Genomic DNA, 22,244 nt, shown 5'->3' with positions numbered 1-22,244 from the left:
CTGTGCACTTGCTCTTTGACAACAAGGATAGCAGTAATTAAATCAAAACGCTTTTGTTACTGGCTCCCCTTGAGCAGTCGGGCAGAAGGCAGTTTTTCTGAAATGACCACTCTCCAGCGAGCTGAGAATAAAATACACCTGAGGGTGCAGTGTCCTTGTGCTGTGCTCTATGAGCCACATCCTAGCATCCTCAGCTGGGGTTGGAGGTGGGCACAGTATATGCACAGAACCAGGAATAAAGCAAGAAAACACTATGGTCTGGCAGGGACAATGACAGCAGCTGAATACTCATATTTTTTGCAGCCCAGGGAGTGTAAGATCGGGGCAGTAGGATTAGAGACCCCAATTTCCATCTTTTGCCCAGGTCACGGTGTCTGGAGTTTACCAGCCTTAACCGCCCCTTCTATAGTCAAAGACTACCACAAGGGGTCAGTAGAGACTCCAAACATCCTGCAATAAACAGAGCCTAACCTCTACAGAGCCCTGTAGGTCATGTATTTCTTGATATGATGAGTATTAAGAGCAGTTACTATATATAGTTGCCAAGTGTTTATAGACTACATCAACCTGCATGCGATGTCAAAAAGAGGACCATAGGTCATGGACAGAAACCCTTTCTCATGGGTCTTCACTTCACAGCCTGTCTACCAGAAAGAGTTAAGCTCTAATTCTCAGTCTAATTCTTCCTTAGACTTGCCTATTTAAACAGAACATAAACCTTTGTCTATATATGGTAAGAACTTCTACTGCAGTGGTTTTAAAGTTTGAATCCAGTCATCCCTAAGGGGAATGCTACAGTGAACATTAGTAACTAGTTGCAGTCATGCTAAACTCTTCTCTGAGGATATTTTAGATGAGGGAATGCCAGAAAGTGAGGGATTTGGCATAAAAAAAACAGTCATGCACAGAGTCAAACCATCATTTGTTTAAAACTTATGGTTCTCTGGTTGTTCAACAGCCAAGAAATCAAGGCGCACAATATTTCTGTTTCTATTTTAGGGGTGCTTTGAGAGAACAGGGTTTGTTTTGAAACATGAGAATCAACTGAAGTGCCGAACTGACCTTTGCTTCGAGAAAGGTTGAAAGGACAGCACTCGGACACAGCTGTTCAAGTTTCATGCAAAGTTGATTGGCAGCGGTTTACTGCAGGAGACATTCAGAACTGCGGATACTAAAATACTAGGCAAGCCACATGCCACGGCTGCAAATAAAACATACAACTGTGCCTATGAACATGTAAGATACAGGCTATTTTGACCATTCTTGCATAGTATAGTAATCTCTAAAAGCCAAGAATGGAAGAAGTGCTCAGGGAGTTGTGAATATTGAATTTGTAATCCAGAAGATTGCTTCAAATTACAAGACAGGTCAAAATGTTGCAGTGCCTCTAACACATGACCCCTGGAAGAATTCAGAACAGTTTGTGAAAATCTCTCCATACCCTGCCAAGAGTCATGTCACAGACACCTCTCCTCATGCATTTGATGAAGAAACCTCGTTTCTGCGTAACCTTTACCCTGAATATCTATCTCTGCCCCATAAAGACCCAATATTTATCACCAGCCTGAGTGATATTTCTGAGTCAGCACTCTTTTAGGTCTTGGGGCAAATCGTGAATGGTCCACGGGACAGTTCTGGCTTTCTGGGTGAACTCTGAAGCAGGGAGATGACTCACCCTGAATTCCTAATGTTCAAACAGAAGGCTGTGCCATCTGCCAGGCCTCATCTTCAAGCTATTGCTGTGGAGAGCGTAACTGTAGGGTGTTCCAACATAAAATGTAACTGAATCGTAGAGTTTCCTGGCCTTTGCACACCCTTAATTTCTAGCTTTGTCTAGAAACCCACATTTATCAGACCCCTTTTGTGCTAGGACTCTTCTTCTTCTCCAGTAATGATTAGGTTGAAATACAATGGCCAACAACAGTTTTAGTGTCCTACGTTATTTAAAGAGCTTACCCTGCTCAGAATGGCAGCGATGTCAGCCATTTGTCAGCCATTTGGAAAGGGTGAGCAGTCACAACAACCTGTATTTGGCTCATAATGAATCCTGCCAGGATAAGCCACTGGTTAAGGTCATTAGGACTAATTAAGGTAGGGGTGATTTCTTTTCCACGTCAGTTTCCCACCCAGGCTATGGAGGGAGCTGTCATGTCAAGGACATCGCAGCAGCTTAGACCATGTGCTGAGCGCAAAGCCTAGACAGTTGGAGGGAACTGAAGGTCATGGCAGAGTTGCTGCATTGCTGGGAATTAGCCCATAGTAATATCAGCGACTCCTTCCCATTTTTGTTGCACTAGGTGAAATGGCACATTTCTCCATCCGAGACCCCCCTTTGGTGGTGCAAGGCTAAATGCTTTTTTAAAGCCACCTCAAATCTATTTGCACATTCCTTTCCCTAACACAGCAGGACCTAAAATGCTACACAGGTCGAGCTGTTAACCTGACATCTCTGTTCTGTTGAGAACTGTTGCCAGGTGAAAGAAATTCTCAGACCTCATGCACTACCTTCAAATTCCTTAATTCGGAACATGTACAGTAACTCCATTTCTTGAATTTAAAATAAAAACTGAGCATGACTAAACATAAAATTGTCTTCTTTGCCACATTTATCTTCACTATTACAGGAAGGTCCAGAGGTCAGCAAACACTCTCCTCTTGGAGCACAGGCAGCCGCAGACAATCCTAAGATTTATTTGCACCCATATTCACAAAACTGGACACTGAAACAGCCTACTCTCATTCCTAGAGATCCAAGCTGCCCAGTAAGCAGAGTGTGATCAGACACTCCTAAGAGCATTTAGGCTCAGCCTGTCCAACCATGGCAGTTCAAAGCCACAATCGTTTCAAGGGAATAAACTGTTCTTTTTGACAAATTGTTATTATTTCCCCCCTTGACAGCCCACCAAGACAAATACTGTTCCTGTGCATGCACTGCTGCATTTCTGGAGGCATTTGGGCCTACAGTGTGGGTTCATTTAATTTCTGCTACTGATAGCGGTTATTATTCACCATTTCTATCAGTCACATTTGGCTATCCCAGTTTTCTCATTAAACAACCTTATTAATGAGTCTCTAGAGCATTTAAACCTAACAATAATCACAACAACAAAGTTGTTAATACGTTAAAAGTTAATACGTACCAATAGCTTCTGAGGCTTAGATTAAGCCTTGTGCATCAAAAGCCACTCTGCATCATGTAGATGTTAGACTGTTGGTTTGCCACCCATTTGGTCTCCTCAGTGTGGGTTGGTGAAGATCGGATGTGTGTCCCACGTCCCAGGACTACCTGTGGGGTAAATCCCAGCACCCTCTGCACTATCTGAAAGGTCAGGCCTTTTTGGAGCAAATATCAGGTGGTCCATCATGGGACATGCAGGGTAACAGGGTAACTCCCCAAATCTCTCTGCATGGTCCTGAGATCAGTTGCAGCACTTGAGAAGCAGCACCTGCCCTCAACTGCCCCAAACTACTCAACTACATTTTTAAGTCCGTTCCGGGAAGGATCGAATTAATGTCATCTCATACGCTAGCAGGACCCATTAATAATAAAGACTGGAACAGCAGGGGAATGGCTGCATGTTTCAATTCATTTAAAACTGTTCCTTGAACCCTTAGCGACTACAAGCAACTGCTAAGTAATTAAAGTGGTTAAGAGAAACCTTTTGCTGATTATATGCATCTAATATATGTTTTAGCATTTTGCTGAAGTTTACTATTTCTGAGAAATAACTGTGATCGCCACAGATTCCATGTACCACTTCAGTTCAGGATTTAGTGCACTTCTAAATGAAGTACACCGGATTGTCGATGACACTCCAGGCCAGCCTGGTACATCTTCACTAACAAAACACTAACAAAACCATTTCATTCTGTCAGTCAAGGCTATTTATAAAAACCGCATGGCAAGACAAACACACAGTAAGGTTAGCAGGTTCGAGCCCCCACAACATCATTATCAGAGTACAGTGGCCCTTAGGAACAGTGATGCACCATGTTCACACAGTGAAGGCACCTCTCAGGATTTCTAATGCAGCACTAATGTACAACTAAGCGGTAAAACGAAAACAAGACCGGCAAATATCTTCCATTCATCATAGCAGAGATTTAATTAGATGTGGTGTGAATCATTAGCTTCAGTCTCTCCTGTGGAGTTGTTCTCTGACTAGTTCATTACGCTCGTGTCCAGTGAGCAATGCGAAAATACAGGAGCGACCTGTTTATCTGTGACTCTAATTCCATTGAACACCACTCCACAATAATACAGAGCCAAGGAAAGAAAAACTTGTAACTGGCTTTAATTGTGGGCTTTGAGCTTCTTTGGCAGCCTTTCAATCTGGATAGTCTGGCTGTACTGTAGTGTGAAGTGTAACTAAGACCTCCTATGTGGCACACCCTCAACTCTCCAAAACACCTTGACCATTCATTGTCTGACGGTTTTTCAATGAGGTTTTGTGCAGGCAGCTATAGAAATGCTTTTAGTTGTTGCTGAGAAACTGGAACCCCACGCCAAGCCTGATGACAGATTTACAGAGTCAGTGAATAAAGATTAAGAGTGTGGCCAACTGAGCATAAAATAATTACACATCAGCTACCAACAACGCGTACCTCTTTATCACGTTACCTTAATTCATTAAGAATGTTAGAGGGGTTACTAAGGAAATATGCAAAAGTCAAGGCACTATTAATGCACTGCAGTGGTAACTCAGGGAACCGTTACACTTCTTTTGACCTGTAAGTCTGAAATCTGTTCTGTAGTGTTGCTTCTCAAATTGGCAGATGGGCAAAGGGTCTGTGATCTGAAACACGCTTCATACACTGTTTGACCACCACCAGACCGACTGGACTGTGGCATGGAGAAGCGCTGCTTGCTTCAGTGGCCAACCAAACGCTGCATCTTTTGACCGTCACATTGAATAATTTCAGAAAAGCAAAAAAAGCCTCAAGACTGCACTCATGTCCTCAGCCAACCCGTGCACGTGACTGAAGCGCCAACCAAGCGAAAGAAAATGTGTGAGAGAGTGAGAGAGAGAGACAGAGAGAGATGAACAGCAGGGCAGTGAGAAAAACAAAGAGAGAGCACACTGCAAAAATTCTGCCATCTTAAAGGATGAGGGTCGAGGGCCTAAGAGATGGAGAGAAAAAGAAAAGATGCTTTTTTTTTCTTTTAAACTAAAGTGCAGTCTCTGAGTGCTGCTGTGCACCATTGGAAGGTGCATCACGTTTGTTCTTTCACAGCTCACTGCTCCTGCTGCCTGGCCTTTCCTCCCTCTTCAGCAGCACTAACTCACTGTTCCCATCCTCCTCTCTTACCTCTGTATCACAGCCACAGCCACAGCCATGTGCCTATATGTGGAGAACGTGTTTAACAGGCAGCTATTTCCCACGGCACCGTCAGACGTACACCTGCCTCACAGAGGTTTCAGGCTCACTGCAGGACCGAACCACTACCCCAATGAAAATCTGCTGACATGCACAAGGTGGCAAGGGCACAGCACACCTCAGCTCAAACACTGATGAGAGTCGCCATACAAAGCTGCATCGCCGTACCTCCTCAAGGTGACTGAAAAGCTAAGAAAGCGGTCCTTGTCCCACAAGGCCTCGTGCAACTGCATGACCCAGATTTGCTGCCTGGGAATCCTGCAGATGTATCACCTTTAATTTACTTAGAAATTGTAGTTATCTGCCAGCGATAACGAAAACATGCTGTCAATTTTTGTCACTCATAGCTCATTGAAACAAGTGGAGAAATTATGTTAATGCATGTTCAACTTTCAAACAATTTTTCTCTTCATGCCAAATATGGCACTATTTTGAAGCCTGTAAAAATTCATAGCATGCTATACAGTACAGCCTTCACACGATGGGGTTCATTATAACTAAGACTCCACAAATAAACAGATAAATACACAAATAAAAACAGAAGTCCCCCAAATAAATTATACATAAAGTCCCCCATTTTTGGATGCTTTTAAGCAAAGATTAATCAAAAATGCAATGACGTTATGAGAACAATGTCTTGTGAATAAACTACATTTCAATGTTATCGTGCTGATACTTTGTAGAAATGTACCACATTTGTCACATCTCCTTTTTACTTATGATATTTATGTATTTTTATTATGCATTGTGTTTGTAACTTATTTACCAGACTGTTACAATCAGCCCCTCAGTGTGTTACAATTAATTCTGCCCAAGGGCGAAGTTTCCTTAACATTAAGTAACATTTTCCCTCTATCTGAATCATTCATTAATAGTATGTGTTAGAAACAATGTTTAAGTTTTCACTAGTAGCAGAGATGTGTAGGCTCCTTGTAAAAAAAGAATTAATCTTGCTCAAATGTTTGTAAAATTATCTAGCAAAAAATTAAATGTGTTACGTCTCACTCTCCCCAATTCATTCCATGACTATGTAATTAGTTATATAACTATGTAAATACATGTAAATTGTATAACAAAAAGTAACTGGAAAAATTAATCCTCATTTTAGCCCACAGTTTGAAACATAATCAAACACTTCAGTTTGATTTGAGACAGTTCTGACTGTTATACCCTGTGATTCTGTACATTTAACATGCTTACCATCACCTCCTCCACACACCACTGAAAACGTGATTAATATCCACGTGAAGGTTCACCTGAAACACTACGTTACTTGACTTGAAAATGTTCAGTGAGCCCTCGAAGGCATTCAAAGTAACAGAAAAAAGCCTTTCAGTTCATTGTCAAAGTCTGAACTTCAGCTACACCATGCATAATGACTCTCTAATTGCCATTTACATAAGTGATAAAGCAACTTAAAATATTAGTTTCATGAATTATTTATCTTAAAGTCAAATTTAATTCATTCCTCTGTGTAACTATGACCACTCATTAGCCCTGATTACTCTATTGCAGTTATCTTTTTGTTACTGATGCAATTAATTAGCTGAAGTGCTCTTCCAGGCCTTCAGGCAAACAGATATCCTGCTCTCTCTCCAGTGCTGTTTCATAGCTTTCTATTCATGACCACCTTCCTCCAAAAGCCAGGGGTAAAGGCCATTGCTTTGCCTGTCCCCGAGCTGGAATTGAGTGACTTAAGTGAAGGCTTTGCCTGCTGTTAGCACAGAAAGACCCTCATCCAAACCGCACTATCAACCTTTAGCATGCTCTTATCAAATGTCTTAGTGGGAAATGACCGCTCCGTGCTTGTTATATCAAGGGAAATGTAGTGTTGCTATATTTTTAGAATTTAAAACTATGACAGAGGCCATTTATGCGGAAAATCATTCACAGCTGCCAATTATTCAACTATTTATTACTTGCTTTCACTTTCTAGCCTCAGTTTATACATGCTGCCATGTTGTATCGGTATCTTCAAAGTCAGAAACTGCAGCAATAAATTCAGCGCTGTAGTGTCGTCAGCACAACAAGAGCATTAGAGCTCTTCAGACAGGTAAACGTACTGTAGATAACGCTGGAGCAGAGTGCATACACAAACACTCGTGCTCCCCATCTCCCCCCCCCCCCCACACACACACACACACACACACGCACAAACAGCAGTGAGCGTGAGTGCCCGGGGTGTTATAAATCCAAGGGGAGCCATCTTTGGAGAGTATTGCGAGGTCACGGCAGATGCCGTTCCCTCTTCCTGCGTGCTTGCTTTTTACGACTGTCAAGGTCTGTTCCACTGACAGGCAGCATCGGCCATAATTCTGCCCAGCCACCCACTACCTGGCTACAACAAGCCTTGTCACTCACACAATGGCTAATCCCTCCCAATCCATAACTGCCGTTTTGGGGATCCCAGTGTCGGTCTCAAATCAGTACTTATTAGCCAAGAGCTGTAATTACTAACATTTCATTCTCCGTGAACTAAGTCTTCAGGCTCGGTTTCTGTTCATGATTATGCAGCTTCCCCTGTCTCTGCGTGGGAAACGGTCACATGTCTGTTACCCTTGCCTCTGTAACTCTGAAGCCTCAGTCACGTGAGCCCTTGTACACATGCTGGCTTCCCACTCACTAGGACTGCATTTCAAATTGACATGCGAGAAATGGCCCGAACAGTACATCCCCCCCGTGCTGGTGTGCTGCCTGAAAATTGCAAACATCAAACAGCTTCTAGGGAGCCACTAGCCGATGGCCAGTCTCCGTCTGGAGCTTTTGCCAATGTAATCAGTGCAGGGATGTCCTTGAGAGGCAGACATACACACTGCCTCTGTGACACATCATCACCACTCTACCGACCCATCACTCACCTCCCTCACCGGTATAGCCATCAACCAAAACCTGCTAAAGCACTACCTGCACAGCACCCATGCAACAGCAGATCCTGTGCTTCCCACAGTGGTGTACCACAATCTTCCAGTCAACATGTAAACAAATCCGCCGAAGATTTACACCGAGCTAGTGTGGCTGACTTACAGCCATGAGACTCCAAACCCAGGCTACAGTTATTCCTGCCTGCGGCGTCTGGGATGACTGATAAGGGAGGAACGGGGATGCCGGCTGACAATCTGCCTGCTTCAGGAGGCATCTGACAGCCATCGTGGCTGCATTCGCTCCTTTTTTCGCCCAAGCGCCTGACATTTGGGCGCTTTTCATTAGAGAGATGCACTGCCTGCAATACCAGACACATGTGAGGGGAGCGTGGAGAAGAGAAGGCCGCCTGTCACCCTGCTCACCTTAAACAACTCTGCCACACAAAAACACTTCCACTGGGGCTAAAAGATGTACAGCAAAATCAGCAGTTACATTTAAGCCTGCAGAGCCAGCAGCACTTAACTCCAGCAGTCCTGCTGTGATTTAGCTGCAAGGACATGGTAGACAAAACATGTATTATTAATGCATCAAATACAATCATGTGCAAAATGTTGGGCGCCCCTGGTCAAATGATATTGTTTTGTTGATTGTCTTAGTGAGGAAAAGTTAATAGATCTTATATATAATATATAAAACATAGTTATAACACAATTTCTATTTTATATTTTATCTTTTCCTATATGTTTACATAGAAACTAAACAGTAAAAGTAAACAGATGCATATGCCTGCAGAGGATATTTTAACCCATTTTCACTCCAAAAATCAACAAAACATGTGATATGACTTTTGCATTTGACTAAGTTAAGGCGAAGGCTGTTAGAGAGTGTGGTATTTGAAATGACCCCTTTCACGTTATTGTTTAAAGTCACTGAAAGGGCAGGTGGGCGTCAGTCAAAATAGCAGTTGTAAAGGAAGATTAACCAAATGTGAGCAGATAACTAGCGCTTAGGGCTTAAGCCCTAGCTGCTCACAGGGTTAGGAAATGTTAGGAATTATACTACTGTTTACCTGACTTGGCCTCCACTCTGTCATTATCCTCTCAGGGAACAAAAAAACCACTGAGCTTCACTGAGTGCTCCGTAAATTGAAGGAAGAGGGTATGGGGCTGAATGCAAATCATAATCTGATAGAGATATTTTTGTCACTTTTTTAAAAAAAAACATTCATTTTAAACAAAACAGGAAAAAGGGAACATGCAGAAGCATCAGCCTGTGCTTGAGCATCAAACTCAAAACCCACTGCTCCCATATGCTCTCCTTTTCCTCCCTACAGAAATGATGGGAAGAGATTAGCGCAGCACACTTGTTTACACAGTAAAATAACCCTGTTGAAGCAGCAGCAACTATGAGAATCATGTCACAGATCTGTGTGGTCGCGCGGCACGTGACTACACAGTTCACACAGCAGCGCAGCCATATTTGGAATAAAAGCTGGATCGAATCAAACAGAGACAAAGAGCATTAGCGGAAGCTTTCCGCTAAGTTTCGCGGTGTATAGCTACACAAGCCTCTCCAGGGTATAAGAAAAAGTGCAATCTGATAATATATTTCCTCAGTCATTGGAACAAAAAGTTATATAGACGATAAGCAGCGTATTGTATCAATGCAGCTGCCATCTGATAGGACACAAATTGGGTCTACAAAAGCACATGTGCTCCTCTGAACAAGCAAGGCTACTTTGAACTTCACAGCTGTCAGATCAAAGGGGGATGTTCCTTTGAGTTTTCCACAAACAAACAATCTCTGTTCTGTCAGCCCAATACCCGCTGCGTTCAAATGCAATCACACCAGGTTATGTCTTTATATGGGGAGAGGGGGCCAAATGCATGTAAATTATAATCTGCCAAACAAAGGTAAACTGCTATGAAACACCTGTCCTTGCTGATGAATCCTAGGCTCATTCAGGCAGGAGACAGAAAGGTGTCCTTTTTTCTGTCCTAGAGATGGACAAATAATGATAATTCTGGCCTTCAATGAAGCTGACCCTGTTTCCATCAATCTATTCACCTTACAGCCATGAAAGCAGGTAAAAGCTGCTTCAGTTTTGCTCTGATCTGGTTAAAACTGGATCTAGCTGCCAACAAGTGAAAAGTGCCTTGCTGGACTTCTCTGAATAATACATGGCCATGAAGTGCATCCATTCCATCTCATGAGTGACCCTGCATCCCCATGACATAGAGAGAGCACCTCTAGCATCTCCTGATTGGTGAACACCCAACTGCACGTGTCTTGTCCAGAGAATCAATCTGGGTCATGAACTGAAGCAATCATTTGTCTGGGTCTCAACTGGATGACCCAAAAGGCTGAAAATTTTCATCTGTTCTGACCATTTTACCCAATACTTCTATGTAATCCTGATTCCTTGAGCAGCTTTTTACAGCATGCGCACTATGTAACCATGTGGCCTGATTCCCATGTTCATATCAAGGATGAGGACAGTTGCACAGAGTTGTGAAAGTCCTTTGGGACTTTGGGCCAAACATCAGAGAGTGGCACTGGCAGGTAATCCATCTTTGTCCCTTCTCACCCCACTCATCAGAAGATTAGCAGACCCAGCTGGAGGTTTCTGTGTCACTGGCTGTCCTCGCAACGCAACTCCTGTTCGAGGCAGGCCCAGTACAGAGCAGGGAGAGAGGCCTACAGGGGGGAAAGTAACTCCACTGCTACTCCACTAATGGATGCCTCAGGCACCCTCCATTGACAGCCATGTATCTGTGTCTATTCTCTGCGTTCCATGTGCCTTGGATTAAAAAAAAAATCAGTTACTTAACTACATAGTTAGGGTTCACATGCTAATAAAAATGATACAGGCTGGAGAAAGTGGTCTCACAGAGCTGAGAATTACCTGTAACTGTCCCACTCAAAACCTCCTTTGATGTAAGCACTGTATGTTGCCACAAGCACAGCCTAGCCTAGTATTTCTGGAAGCGAGTGGGAGTTTACACCTTTAGGGCCTCTGTCAGTGTGAATTAGTGGGTGTTTGCCACGGGATGTGGGAACCACTTATGCAAGTCGCAGGCTTGCTAGTGGAGAACAGAATGACTTACTCATCCACTATCCCCTATACTTCCTTTTATAACAGTTTCCTGTCTGTCCAGCTATGTGTAACGGACACAACGGGGCCCTAAGGCATGGAGACGAGGCCATTACCTTCACTTTAACATGCAATCCAAATGTCTCTGAATTTCATTTCCTTAAGCTTAAGAAAGGGAGGAAACTGTCATCAGCAGTGCTGGTTAATATATTATCTATTGTCCAAGGGTTTAAACTGCTCTGTAGAGACAAGCAGAGCAAGAACATTCTACAAAACCCATTCACCAGGTCCTAACAATTCCGTCTTTATTTACCCTTTGTGCTAACCTTGAGCTACTGGCAAGACACAAATACTAGAGTATGCCTCTTCCATCTTAATGACCCTTCAGCAAGAGATGCCCCTAAAGCCTTTCACTCCACTATGAGGTCCTTCACAAGATCAACACAGAGTTCTATGGTAGTACCACCAAAACAAAACCATGCTCTCCAGATGAAAGACCAGCCTCACATTTGTCATGACCTGACTTCTAAGTAGGTGGGATTTTACACCACAACACAAGCTGGCAACAGTGTCATTACCATGTGACCAGCCTCTTGTATTCCAACGTGTTGGCAGACTTGAGAGGCATTTATGAGAGTGATTTCTGCTTCAAGGGAAAGAGTTTTATGTGATCTGTATAACTTTTCTATCAAGCCAACTGACAGAGAATTCCACTATAGCTATATTTTTAGAACACCTGTCAGGAAAGCACAAGAAGTGTGAAAGTCGAAAACAGCTTTATTCTTTAGAAATAACGTAACCCACCGAAAGCAGAAAACAAATTTTCGTGGAACTGTCAAGAAAGTATGTCAGGGTGCAAATTGTTTTCCTCCTGCGAAATAACCTCAAGAGAAATACACCCAAAGAAATCAATAAGCCATCACAGCCAGGTTGGATCCCTATCTGAACCTCCACCAATGTTTGTCTTCCTCACAAGCGAGTGCCTGAGGAGACTGATCCCCGGAACTTCCACTATATCTGCGACAAGAGCTGCACTAGGAAGATAAATAATACCTTAATGCAAAGTGCTGCATTCCTCCTGGGTTTTACCCATTAACAATGCATGTCGATTTCAAACTCTGGCAAGTACAAACTCTTGAGTTTGATAGCAATTATCAGAAGCAGATGATGAAATGCTATCTGTGTGATCATGTGGGAAAGCCAAATATTCAAATGTATGCAGTGAAAATGCTAATACAACCCAATGAGATTCCCCCTGCCCTCTCAGAGGCAGAGTGAGGCTAGAAATAGGGTCACGTGCAGCCTAGCTGCATGCGGGAGCCACTGAAAAGCACAAGGAGTGCTGAGAGAGTACATGAAAGGAGTAATGCAGGGAAAGGGAGAAAAAAAAGACATTCTGTAGAGTGTGCAGAATTCAAGCCTTTGACGACGAATAAAACTGACTCCGGAACTTTCTCTTGTGATTGCTAAAATTTTGCCTGGTGGCAAAGAACATCAACTGTAACCAAAGCCTGTCTTGAAGAGTTAAGCTCACTCTCCTGGTCTGGTAAAGACTGTTAAGGCCATGGGATAGTGCACTGTGGCTGAAAAATCAGCCGGTTCTCTTTGTGCATCAGCATTGGGGAATCTGAATTTGCCATAGATGTCTGAGAACCGTCAAGCTATTTATAAATGCTCCAGGTCAAACTGGGATGTATGTCTTTATATGGTCACTGTTATGCCTCTTTCAGATGCTGCTTCTCTCATCACTCAAATGCCTGACCAGAGCAAGTGAAATCACCTATTACGAGATAAGCCTAAATCTGGATAAAAGTCTGTTTTCTGTTGTTTGTTTTTTAATCATGCGCTCTTCAGTGAGTTAAAAGATCCAAATCACTACGAAAACAGTGTTGTGAAATATCCTGCTATGTATTTTACTGCCCTGTTCTCACGTCAGTACAACCAGCATCTTTCTATGTACATGGGTGGAACTTCAGGGTCTGTTACAAAACTACTCGTTACTACATAGTTGGCATGATTTGTGACTGGAAAAACACCTAGACAGGTACATGCTGAATCATTCAGAATTTGCAAGTCTCTACCAGTAAAAGGTATGTTGCTGTTTCCAAAGCTCCATATCCAGATTCTGTTAAACCACTGCTTTAGCATTATAATCAGAAAGAAACGTGGTCATGTGACCCTATTTTAATATAGTAAGTGATTTAAGCAAGAGGGAGGAGGTGCTCACACATTTTGCCAATGCCATGACAGTCAGCATATTTTTTGAAGTTATGAAACAGCATGTATGCAACAAAATTACAGGTGGAGGGGGAGAAATGCAGCAGGGTAAGAAATACAATGAGGTGGGTGGAATCTCACACGAGCTACATGACTTGACTAAAACCATTGGGACCATTTCACGTTGCCTCCAGCTGAGCTCATAAAATATATTCAAATCACTTGCCTGCACACCCCTTAGCCATTTGTATGAACATCGTTACCGTATTATTTAATTGAGACTGGGTTCAAAGTAACAGTACAGAATGAGTAAAGCCAGTCTTGACTGGCTAAGAAAGTGATAAACTGCAGAGCTGTAGTCACGCTACCAATAGCTAAGCCTGCCAAGCTAAAGTTCACAGTTGAATTAGGTCACAGGCACCAAGGCAGTGAAGCAGAGAGGAGATTCCATTCACCTGTAATGGTGTCGATCTGGTGAACACCTTTTATTGTGCCAGACCACCTCACTGAAGATAATGGAATTACACAGTTTTTTGCAGGGCCTGGCAGCAGGCCCAGCAAGTCAGGAGTTCACAGAGAGGGAGAGAGAGTGACCCACTGAAAGCTCTCTAGCTATTCCCCCCAAACTAGAACACCATGTGGAGGAACACTGTGGTGCTTTGTTGCTGCGAGGGGCACGGGTTCCCTCGCCTGCGCCGTCCCTTGCTCTCCTCGCGGTGGATGGAAAGTTTCTAGAAGGTGCGAGTAGTGGCCCGCGCCCTTATGAATGCTGCCAGTTTCCATAAACTCTGTAGCAGCGTTCACTAAATCCCTGTAGCCCACAGCAACATGTTTATCTGGCAACTCATGATCTTCACTGCCTGTTCCTGCCGCGTTCCCCTGGGTGTGAAACCTCTTGTTCATAATCTGTTGTGTGAGCCTGCTTGAAACACTCCCTAAAAAGTCAATAGTGGACTGGGCCTAAATTATCTGCAATGTAATGCTAGTAGTGTATTTTAAAGAAACCACCATGGGTCAGTTTGTTATGTAATAAAAAGAAACAGGCTTATTGCCCATCCTAGCTTGATAAGATAGATAGAACCATAGGGCAACGTAAATAGAGAAAACAAAACCAGGAAAAGACAGACCACTAATGAACCCTTCACCATCTCCTCTCAACAGAGTTTCAGCTATTGTGCTACATCAGGTGTAGCTGCTGGATGTGCCTGACATCCACCATGACAGCATAATAATTCATACAAAAAAAATGCACCCAGGTTCTATTTACGTCTGCACGTAGCTTTGAAAAATACATAAAGCAACGCTCTGCACTAAAGATAGCCTGTTAGTTTTCTAAGTTCACATTATCCTGCTGATTGCTGATCTGAGATTCATCTATGTCATGACTGATTAGCTTCAAGATGCTTCTTGGCAACAGCTGTATGCTATTTTAACATCCGGCACTGACAGAACCATACATAAAACATTAGCATACAAATCCACAGCCAAATGTCTTATGTGCCTTTAACCAATCAAAGATAGCATTTCATTGAGCATGATGATCAAAACAGGATGAACAGAGTTCACGGCTTATAGTATCAAGGGCACAACTAAAACAACGCCCTTAACTTGAGCTTTAATGAAGTATTTCACAGGTTTCTTTTGTCTCACGCGAGTCTTGACCAGTTTGAGCTTGCCCTCCCCTGACGTTATATTGCTATGGCGGGGTGTGTTGCACCGCTCCTCTACTAATCCAAAACACAGAAATTTCCTCCCACCTTTAACTGCCTTACAACTAGGTGACTGCGTCTTCCACCAGCCTCCAGCTGCAATGAATGCTTTTCTCAACAAATAGGGTCACGTGCCAGTCAACTACAGCCATTATCATCATGACTACTACACCAGAGTTTGGACATATTAAGTGTGTAAATGTTGAACAGTCCTTTCTTCAATACCCGCATGGAGTCCTCATATCTCCTCAATTGAGAACCTTTGATTCATATTTTATTATGCTACTGTTTCAGTTGCACCAGTGTGCAATTTGTTTTATGGTGCAGATTTGGCTGACTGCTATTTAAGATTTAGCTAACTCACTTCAAAACATTTTACTATCCTCAATAATAATATTCAATTATTATCCGCTCCACTGAACATATAGGCACACTTTGTAGTTCTACAATTACAGATTGTCCATCTGTTTTCAGCAATGATCAGCACCACCCACAGATTTTATTTGGATGGTGGATCATTCTCAGCACCGCAGTGAGTAGATCAGACACAGCAGTGCTGCTGGGGTTTTAAAACAGTGTTTCCACTCACTTTCCACTCTATTAGACACTCCTACCTTGTTGGTCTACCTTGTAAATGTAAAACCAGAGACAGTTGCATAAGTGCTACTGTACAGTTTGTGTTAGTCATCCACTAGTCCTTCATCAGTGATCACAGGACACTGCCCACAGGACACTGCTGACTGAATACTGTTGGCTGGAGGACTACTGTAAGTATTCTAAGTATCCAGCAGTGAAATTGTGCTGTTTAAAAACTCCAACAGCACAGCTGTGTCTGATACATTCTTATCAGTGCAACACACTAACACACCACCATCATGTCAGTGTCATGTCAGTGTGGTGCTAAGAATGATCCACTACCCAAATAACACCTGCTCTGTGTTGGTCCTGTGGGGGTCCTGACCAGTCAAAAACAGGGTAAAAGGGGGCTAACAAAGTATGCAGAGAAACAGATGGACTGCAGTCTGTAATCATAGAACCACAAAATGCACCTATATGACATGTGGAGCTGATAAATTGGACAACAGGTGTAGAAATAAGGTAGATGTACCTAATAAAGTGCTCAGCGAGTGTATTTTGTGCATTTATTTCACATAATAAGCAGGTGGTGAGCTGAACTGTCTGGAGATGACACACCTGTGACCTTGTTTAGATTGCAAATTTGCTGTCCCAAGCCAGTTTGGTTTTGCAAATGATGACCACTGCAAACAATGACCTCAACAGCCTGGCTAACCTCAGGCAGGTTCAACTCAGTGCGCTCAGTCTGGTCAGCTGTATTAGCACAAGCATGCTGATGCTGTGTTATCATTAATAATTTAAATTAATAGGCATGCACTCATATGAAAATTGTGTGCTGACATTCATAAAATGTAGAAACTGGGACTAGATGCAGCGGGATTAGCATTACAGAGAAATATGAGATTTACTTCTGCAGGTTTACAAATTAGGGATGTGCATTCCAACGAATTTTGATATTCCAGTATATGCAAGAGTTTTGGAAAGGATGGGTAAGAAAACCAAGGGTAAGAAAAAGTACTTCGGCTGTAATTAAAGAATGGTTTATTACTTTGTTAGGGGACAGCTCTGGCGACAAATCAGAAGCATCAAAGTTGAGCAGCAAGCAGAGGAATACATTTGACAACATGTTTTATTATTCAGAAAAAAAAAAGCAGAGAAAATCAGTTGTTTTTGTAGTGGATAAGGGCATCACCTCCTCAGATGCGAGTTAAAACTATAGCTACACTGGATGCTGATGACACACTTACTCACAAACACGAGCAAAACCAGAACATTTCACAGGTTTGTTAAAAAATGAAGTGGTGTTTCATTGTGTTGTTGGTCTGTTTATTTTCTTCATCTTCCTCTCATGAAATGGAACAAGTGCCTGAATAGCAGTTTCACTGTTTGAACACAGGCACAGCACTTTGAACGGTTAACCAAGTACTCATGTACATCCTTATTACAAATGCAATAAAATGAATGACATTTTAGTGCAGTAGCCCAGCACTGTCTAAACATTCTGCTTTTTCAGAGTACAATAAGTACCGCTTTGAAATATCCATGAAATGTGAACATCTTTCTGATGCCAATCATTTTATTTTAAGCCTTTATATACTGAAACCAATATGGTGCTCATATCATTGTGCATCCTTACTACTAATAAAATAACATTACCTTTCACATTTAGTGGCAGTAAGGAACTTTACAATGCTGTAAACAATTCCAAAACCACAAAGCTCCTTAGATCAATACTGCTTCCTGCCTTTCAAACTGTACAGATGCTCTGCTCTGCACCTGACCATTTGCAGAAAGATGAGAAATATTCATGAAGGCACAACCCAAGGCTAGGTCAACAGACCAGCAGTAGAGGACTAGCCATCTATTATAGGCTAAATGGCCTCTCACATGACTTAATACATCGTTCACTGAGAAGAGTGTAGCTTACATGAATACTAATGTGACTAACACGAGCTCAAGAATGCTAAAGTACATGTTGAAAGGCAGTGAGATGTATTCAGATCATTTCTGAGACTGCGTTAAAGGGGAATTCCAAACGTTTTAAAACGTGTGCAGAATTAACTCACTCAGATGTAAACAAAGTCATTCAGAGTGGTTTGATGTGTGAAAGAGAAGCAGACCAAGCGAAAATTCTTCACAACGGTGATGATAGGAACCAGACATCTGAAGCATTTAAGGCATCTAAACGTAAACTCATTTGCAAAGCAATTACATGTAGTGGCTACAAATACACTGCCTGATGCCTCAGACATCATTTCATGATAATTTTGAGATAAGGTATTGGCCTAAGATGTGTTTCTTAAAAGCTGGTCATGGTGGAGAGGTAGATAGAGGGTGCTGTAAGGCAAAATAGTCCCCAAGGACTTCAAATATGCCATTATTTTACATTAAAAACGTGTATTTTCACGGTCATTTTGGATAGCAAATGAAACGGCTATATTCACATTTTAGGCATGGTTGCCATCACCACCGCTGTACATAAATTCCAGTCACAAGTTTCACTAACATGCACCATTTCACATCAACCCACTCAGAATTACGCAGAAATGTTGAAGAATCAGTTTTAATCCTCTTTAAGGATTCCCACAACATATAATGCTAAGAGGAAGTTTCTCACTCTCTGGCCTGGAGGCGCACACCTGGGGACTCAAAGCAAAGGTTAACCTTTGAAGCCAATTGTGCAATCAGCTGCCAATGGATTAGTTTGTATTAATTATTGATATCTGATCCCCCCACAGTCCAGTTTCCCCCCATGCAGTCAGAAATGGATACAGATCCATGATAGTGCATCCACACACGCCTGCTCATATCCCCTGAGGCACTCCTCAAAGCTGCATGACATGCCTCTGAGGTATTGATGGAGGAGGCAGCCAGTCTAATAATCACTCGCCAAGGAAAGAGGCGACTTCTGGGTGAGAACATGGTATAGAGTAATTGGGGTGAATCCATAGGAGACCCACGCACAAGGTGAAAAAAGAGCAGTCCTGCCAGCTGCATTGCAACTAAATAAAATTCCCCACATGCCAGGGGCGACCAACTGCTCAATATCTGCACTCATTATCGGCACCTTACAAATTAATACACTCAAGAATATTGGATTTCTTAAAAATGAAAATCAAAGTGAAACTAGACGAAATGAGCCAGCTTCCTGACATCATATCGAATGCAGCATCTTAAGCACGCACATCTCTTCCACCGTTTTATTGAAGCAGCTTTGATTTTTCCAGCTAAACACCACTGTGAGGGAGAATAAGAAGTGCAAGCGCTTAGGTAAACAGGCATACACAGAGACCATTGTCTGAACCCTCTTTAAAGAGCATGTCGGCTCTGCATATTTATGGTGGCGAATTAGCATAAAATTATCAGCGGCCATGCTGGATGACACTGAGCCGTGTGGGTAGAAACATTTTAAGGTGTAAACACATTTGCCTGTGTCTGTCAAGACAGGTGACTCAGCCTGTATCTCGGACGCAGAACACATAGCACTGCAGTGCCGCACATCACGACAACTCTCTCTCTCTCTGTGTCTAGTAAGCATGGGAGGAGAGCTGGTGCAGTATAATGTCCACCTAAATCTGCGTCTCTCACATTCTCTGCAGTCCTTTCATCAAAACTTACACAGCATTTAATGTATGGGTCTGGATCTGGGCACAGCCTGGTAAGGGGTGGTATGTCAGGTCACATGGAACTCAGGCCCTGAGTCATGAAGCCATTTTCTTAAGTGTGTTTCTTACTCAGATGATTGACCCAGTTAGAGCACTCTGGGTTATTTCGAAAGAACAGACTAATAAGTCTGCTGAAGGAGTCTGCTGAAGGAGTTTCTTTTTACATGATATGCCTTAATACCTGGATCCAACTTCCTATACCCCACTATCAAGCACGTTACATCCAAGCCTACAGCAAAACAAGTCTTAAGCGCTTGTGCGTGGGTTTGGTTTAGCTTAAACCCCAATCTAGATGGCTTCTGGATTAGCCAGTATTAATTATTCCACCGGGGAGCTGATTAAGAGGGAGAAAACAGTCGAAGTTGTTATTATGAGTAGCAGGCAGCGCGTCTCTCCGACTCTCTCCAACGTAAATGGTGAATTATGAGTCGTGATGTAAGGCGCTCCGCTTTGCGCAGGCGCACTCCCTTGCAGCCCGGAGGAGGGCGCGCGCGTCAGCGGCCCCGCCCCCTTCCTGCTACTACGTGGACCGGCAGCGAGCACATGACTGCAGCAGCGGCGCGCTTGGGCTCCGGTCACGAGGACGGAGTACTATTACAGTCCAGACGGGGCGGTCAACCCAATAACCCCCGCGACGAACGCGAGGACATCAGATAAAGCCACCTGAGCTTCATCACCTCCAGCACACCGCACCTGGGCGGCGGCACAGCGCGCTTCCTGTAAAGCTGCGCAGCTTCATCATCATCATCATCATCATCGCTGCGTTCCGTCACACGTCAGCCCAACTTTCCGCCAACATTTCTTTCATTCACTCACTCACGCTGCGAGTGGGCGCGCGCCACTACTGTACTTAAGCGGTCAGACTGGTTTGAATCAAATCACCTTTCGTTAAATCCGTTACTGAGCACGTGGCTAACGCAATTAAACAAAACACACGGTAATATTCCAAAACACCTTTAGTGATCTCCATTACTGCACGTGATTCTCACCCCAACATACTTTTACCAGTACAGCGCGTTCACCGTGGAGGCTTAACCGCGCAGCCTTTTCCTGTTTAGGCTTAAATTCCATCCCGCACGACGAATCTGCCCATAAAACTACACGATCCACATAAAACTACCCACAGCCCAGGACCCCACAGTTAAAGTTAAAGCAACGCCGCATTAAACTCTTACCAAACTCGGTCTGTTACCAAACTCGCTCATCAGTTACGCAAACGCAACTATTCTTCGGTTACGCAAACTTTTATTGTCAATTACTATCAGTTACAGTTGTACACCTTTTCCAGTCCCCTAAGGCGACACACTCCGAGCACCACATACAATCCACACTCTCAGACCATCAGCCCCCTCAAAAGTTGTTCAACTTCACGTATTAGTCACAGGTGATGTTTGTGTGCTGATGAAAAGGAACGTGCACTACTAAAGAGCTGCAGTGGCTCTTGGTCTACGCGAAAGTGCACAAACAGGCCAGAGAAACAGCCTAAAAAAAATCAGAAGAGAATTTTCATACAAACGCTAAACGAGCTGCAAGCTGGTATACGGATTTAACAATAAGCCAGTATCGCTGTTGTGTGTACCTGGTGAATACCAGGGAAAACGCGAGCCCTTTCTGCAAAGTCTGGTTTCCATATTTTCATATTTCTATTCATTTGACCCACAGTCTCTCACCATAACGCACTTTAAGTTCAAGTTCACGCGGCCAGCACCCACGTGTCAGACTCGCCGGGCAATTCCTATGATTTTTGGGCAAAGTGATCCGCGCAATTCCACGTTTTGCCGTCATAGTCATTCCTAATCCCTAAAATGCCAAATGTTAACTACGTTAAAAATGCAGGGCTGGATGAATTATTATTCACTCCGCAGCTCAAAGGCGAAACGGTTTCCGCCAATTCCTCCAAACTCCACGTGAAGCCCAGACGTCAGGGCTTCAAGACACCGGCTGCACGAAGCAGAGACTGTCCCAGCATCGAGCTCCACACTCAAGCCGCTGCGCCGAGACACGGGGAATAACGCGCAAAAGCACTGCCCGGGTAGCACGGCCGCAGCCCAGGCCTGGCGAAACATGAGCATCCCTTACCTGGCTTCCAGAGTTTTCTGTCAGGTAATTGAAGACAAAGGAAGAGAGCTCCTCATCTAACAGGGAAACGCAGTCCGCCATCTTCTAGAGAATGAGATCCGAGAAGTCAGAGGAGGGGGGTATACAGGTTGGCTCGCTTGCAGTGACCAAGTTCAGCCGCCTGGGGGCAGCATGCGGACCGCGCTCGCTCACTGACTCTTACTGCTACAAAACTGTTATCAAACGCGCTAACTATTCCAATGTGGCTAAATGCGCACTTTCTGCTCGTGGATAATCCACACAGCACGGGAGATAAGGGCGTGATGCCGTGGGAAAACTGTGCAGACTGTGATGGGCACGATGGACGGACTGCCCACCAAATCCACTCCTAAAGCGTGCAGCACTGTCTCTACAGGGAGTCAAACTGCTGGTGCTGCTTCAAACAGCTCAAGGCCTATGACTCATTTCTACGGCAAGCTTTGCCTGTCCTTTACTTCCACATCAGTGCCAACCAGATTTAGACTAGGAGATATTCCCCTCAGTCACCTGCAGGATGTATACATTTACACATTTCACAGAGCCTACAACGTCCATAACTGCATTATTAACCCATTAAAGGACGCACATCCTGGAAAGCCAGCGTTTACCTGTTTTTAAGTGTGTGTAAGCATTGTCAAAGTTTCA

At 43.5% G+C, this 22,244-nt stretch overlaps 1 protein-coding gene across 1 annotated transcript in view; it reads right to left on the bottom strand.

The window, feature by feature from the left end:
- The window catches only part of ppargc1b (peroxisome proliferator-activated receptor gamma, coactivator 1 beta), a 50,248-nt gene extending 28,416 nt beyond the window's left edge, over positions 1 to 21,832 (bottom strand). The window contains exon 1 of the mRNA XM_017690078.2: positions 21,582 to 21,832. Within this exon, the coding sequence (XP_017545567.1) occupies positions 21,582 to 21,662 (81 nt within the window). The 5' untranslated portion in view covers positions 21,663 to 21,832. The remainder of the gene's footprint in view (positions 1 to 21,581) is intronic.
- Between the last annotated feature and the right edge of the window lie 412 nt (positions 21,833 to 22,244).

The sequence above is a fragment of the Pygocentrus nattereri genome, chromosome 8, assembly GCF_015220715.1.
Source record: "Pygocentrus nattereri isolate fPygNat1 chromosome 8, fPygNat1.pri, whole genome shotgun sequence".
Classification (NCBI taxonomy): Eukaryota; Metazoa; Chordata; class Actinopteri; order Characiformes; family Serrasalmidae; genus Pygocentrus; species Pygocentrus nattereri.
Note: the sequence above shows the minus strand (reverse complement) of the source record. Positions and strands in the feature narration are given on the sequence as shown.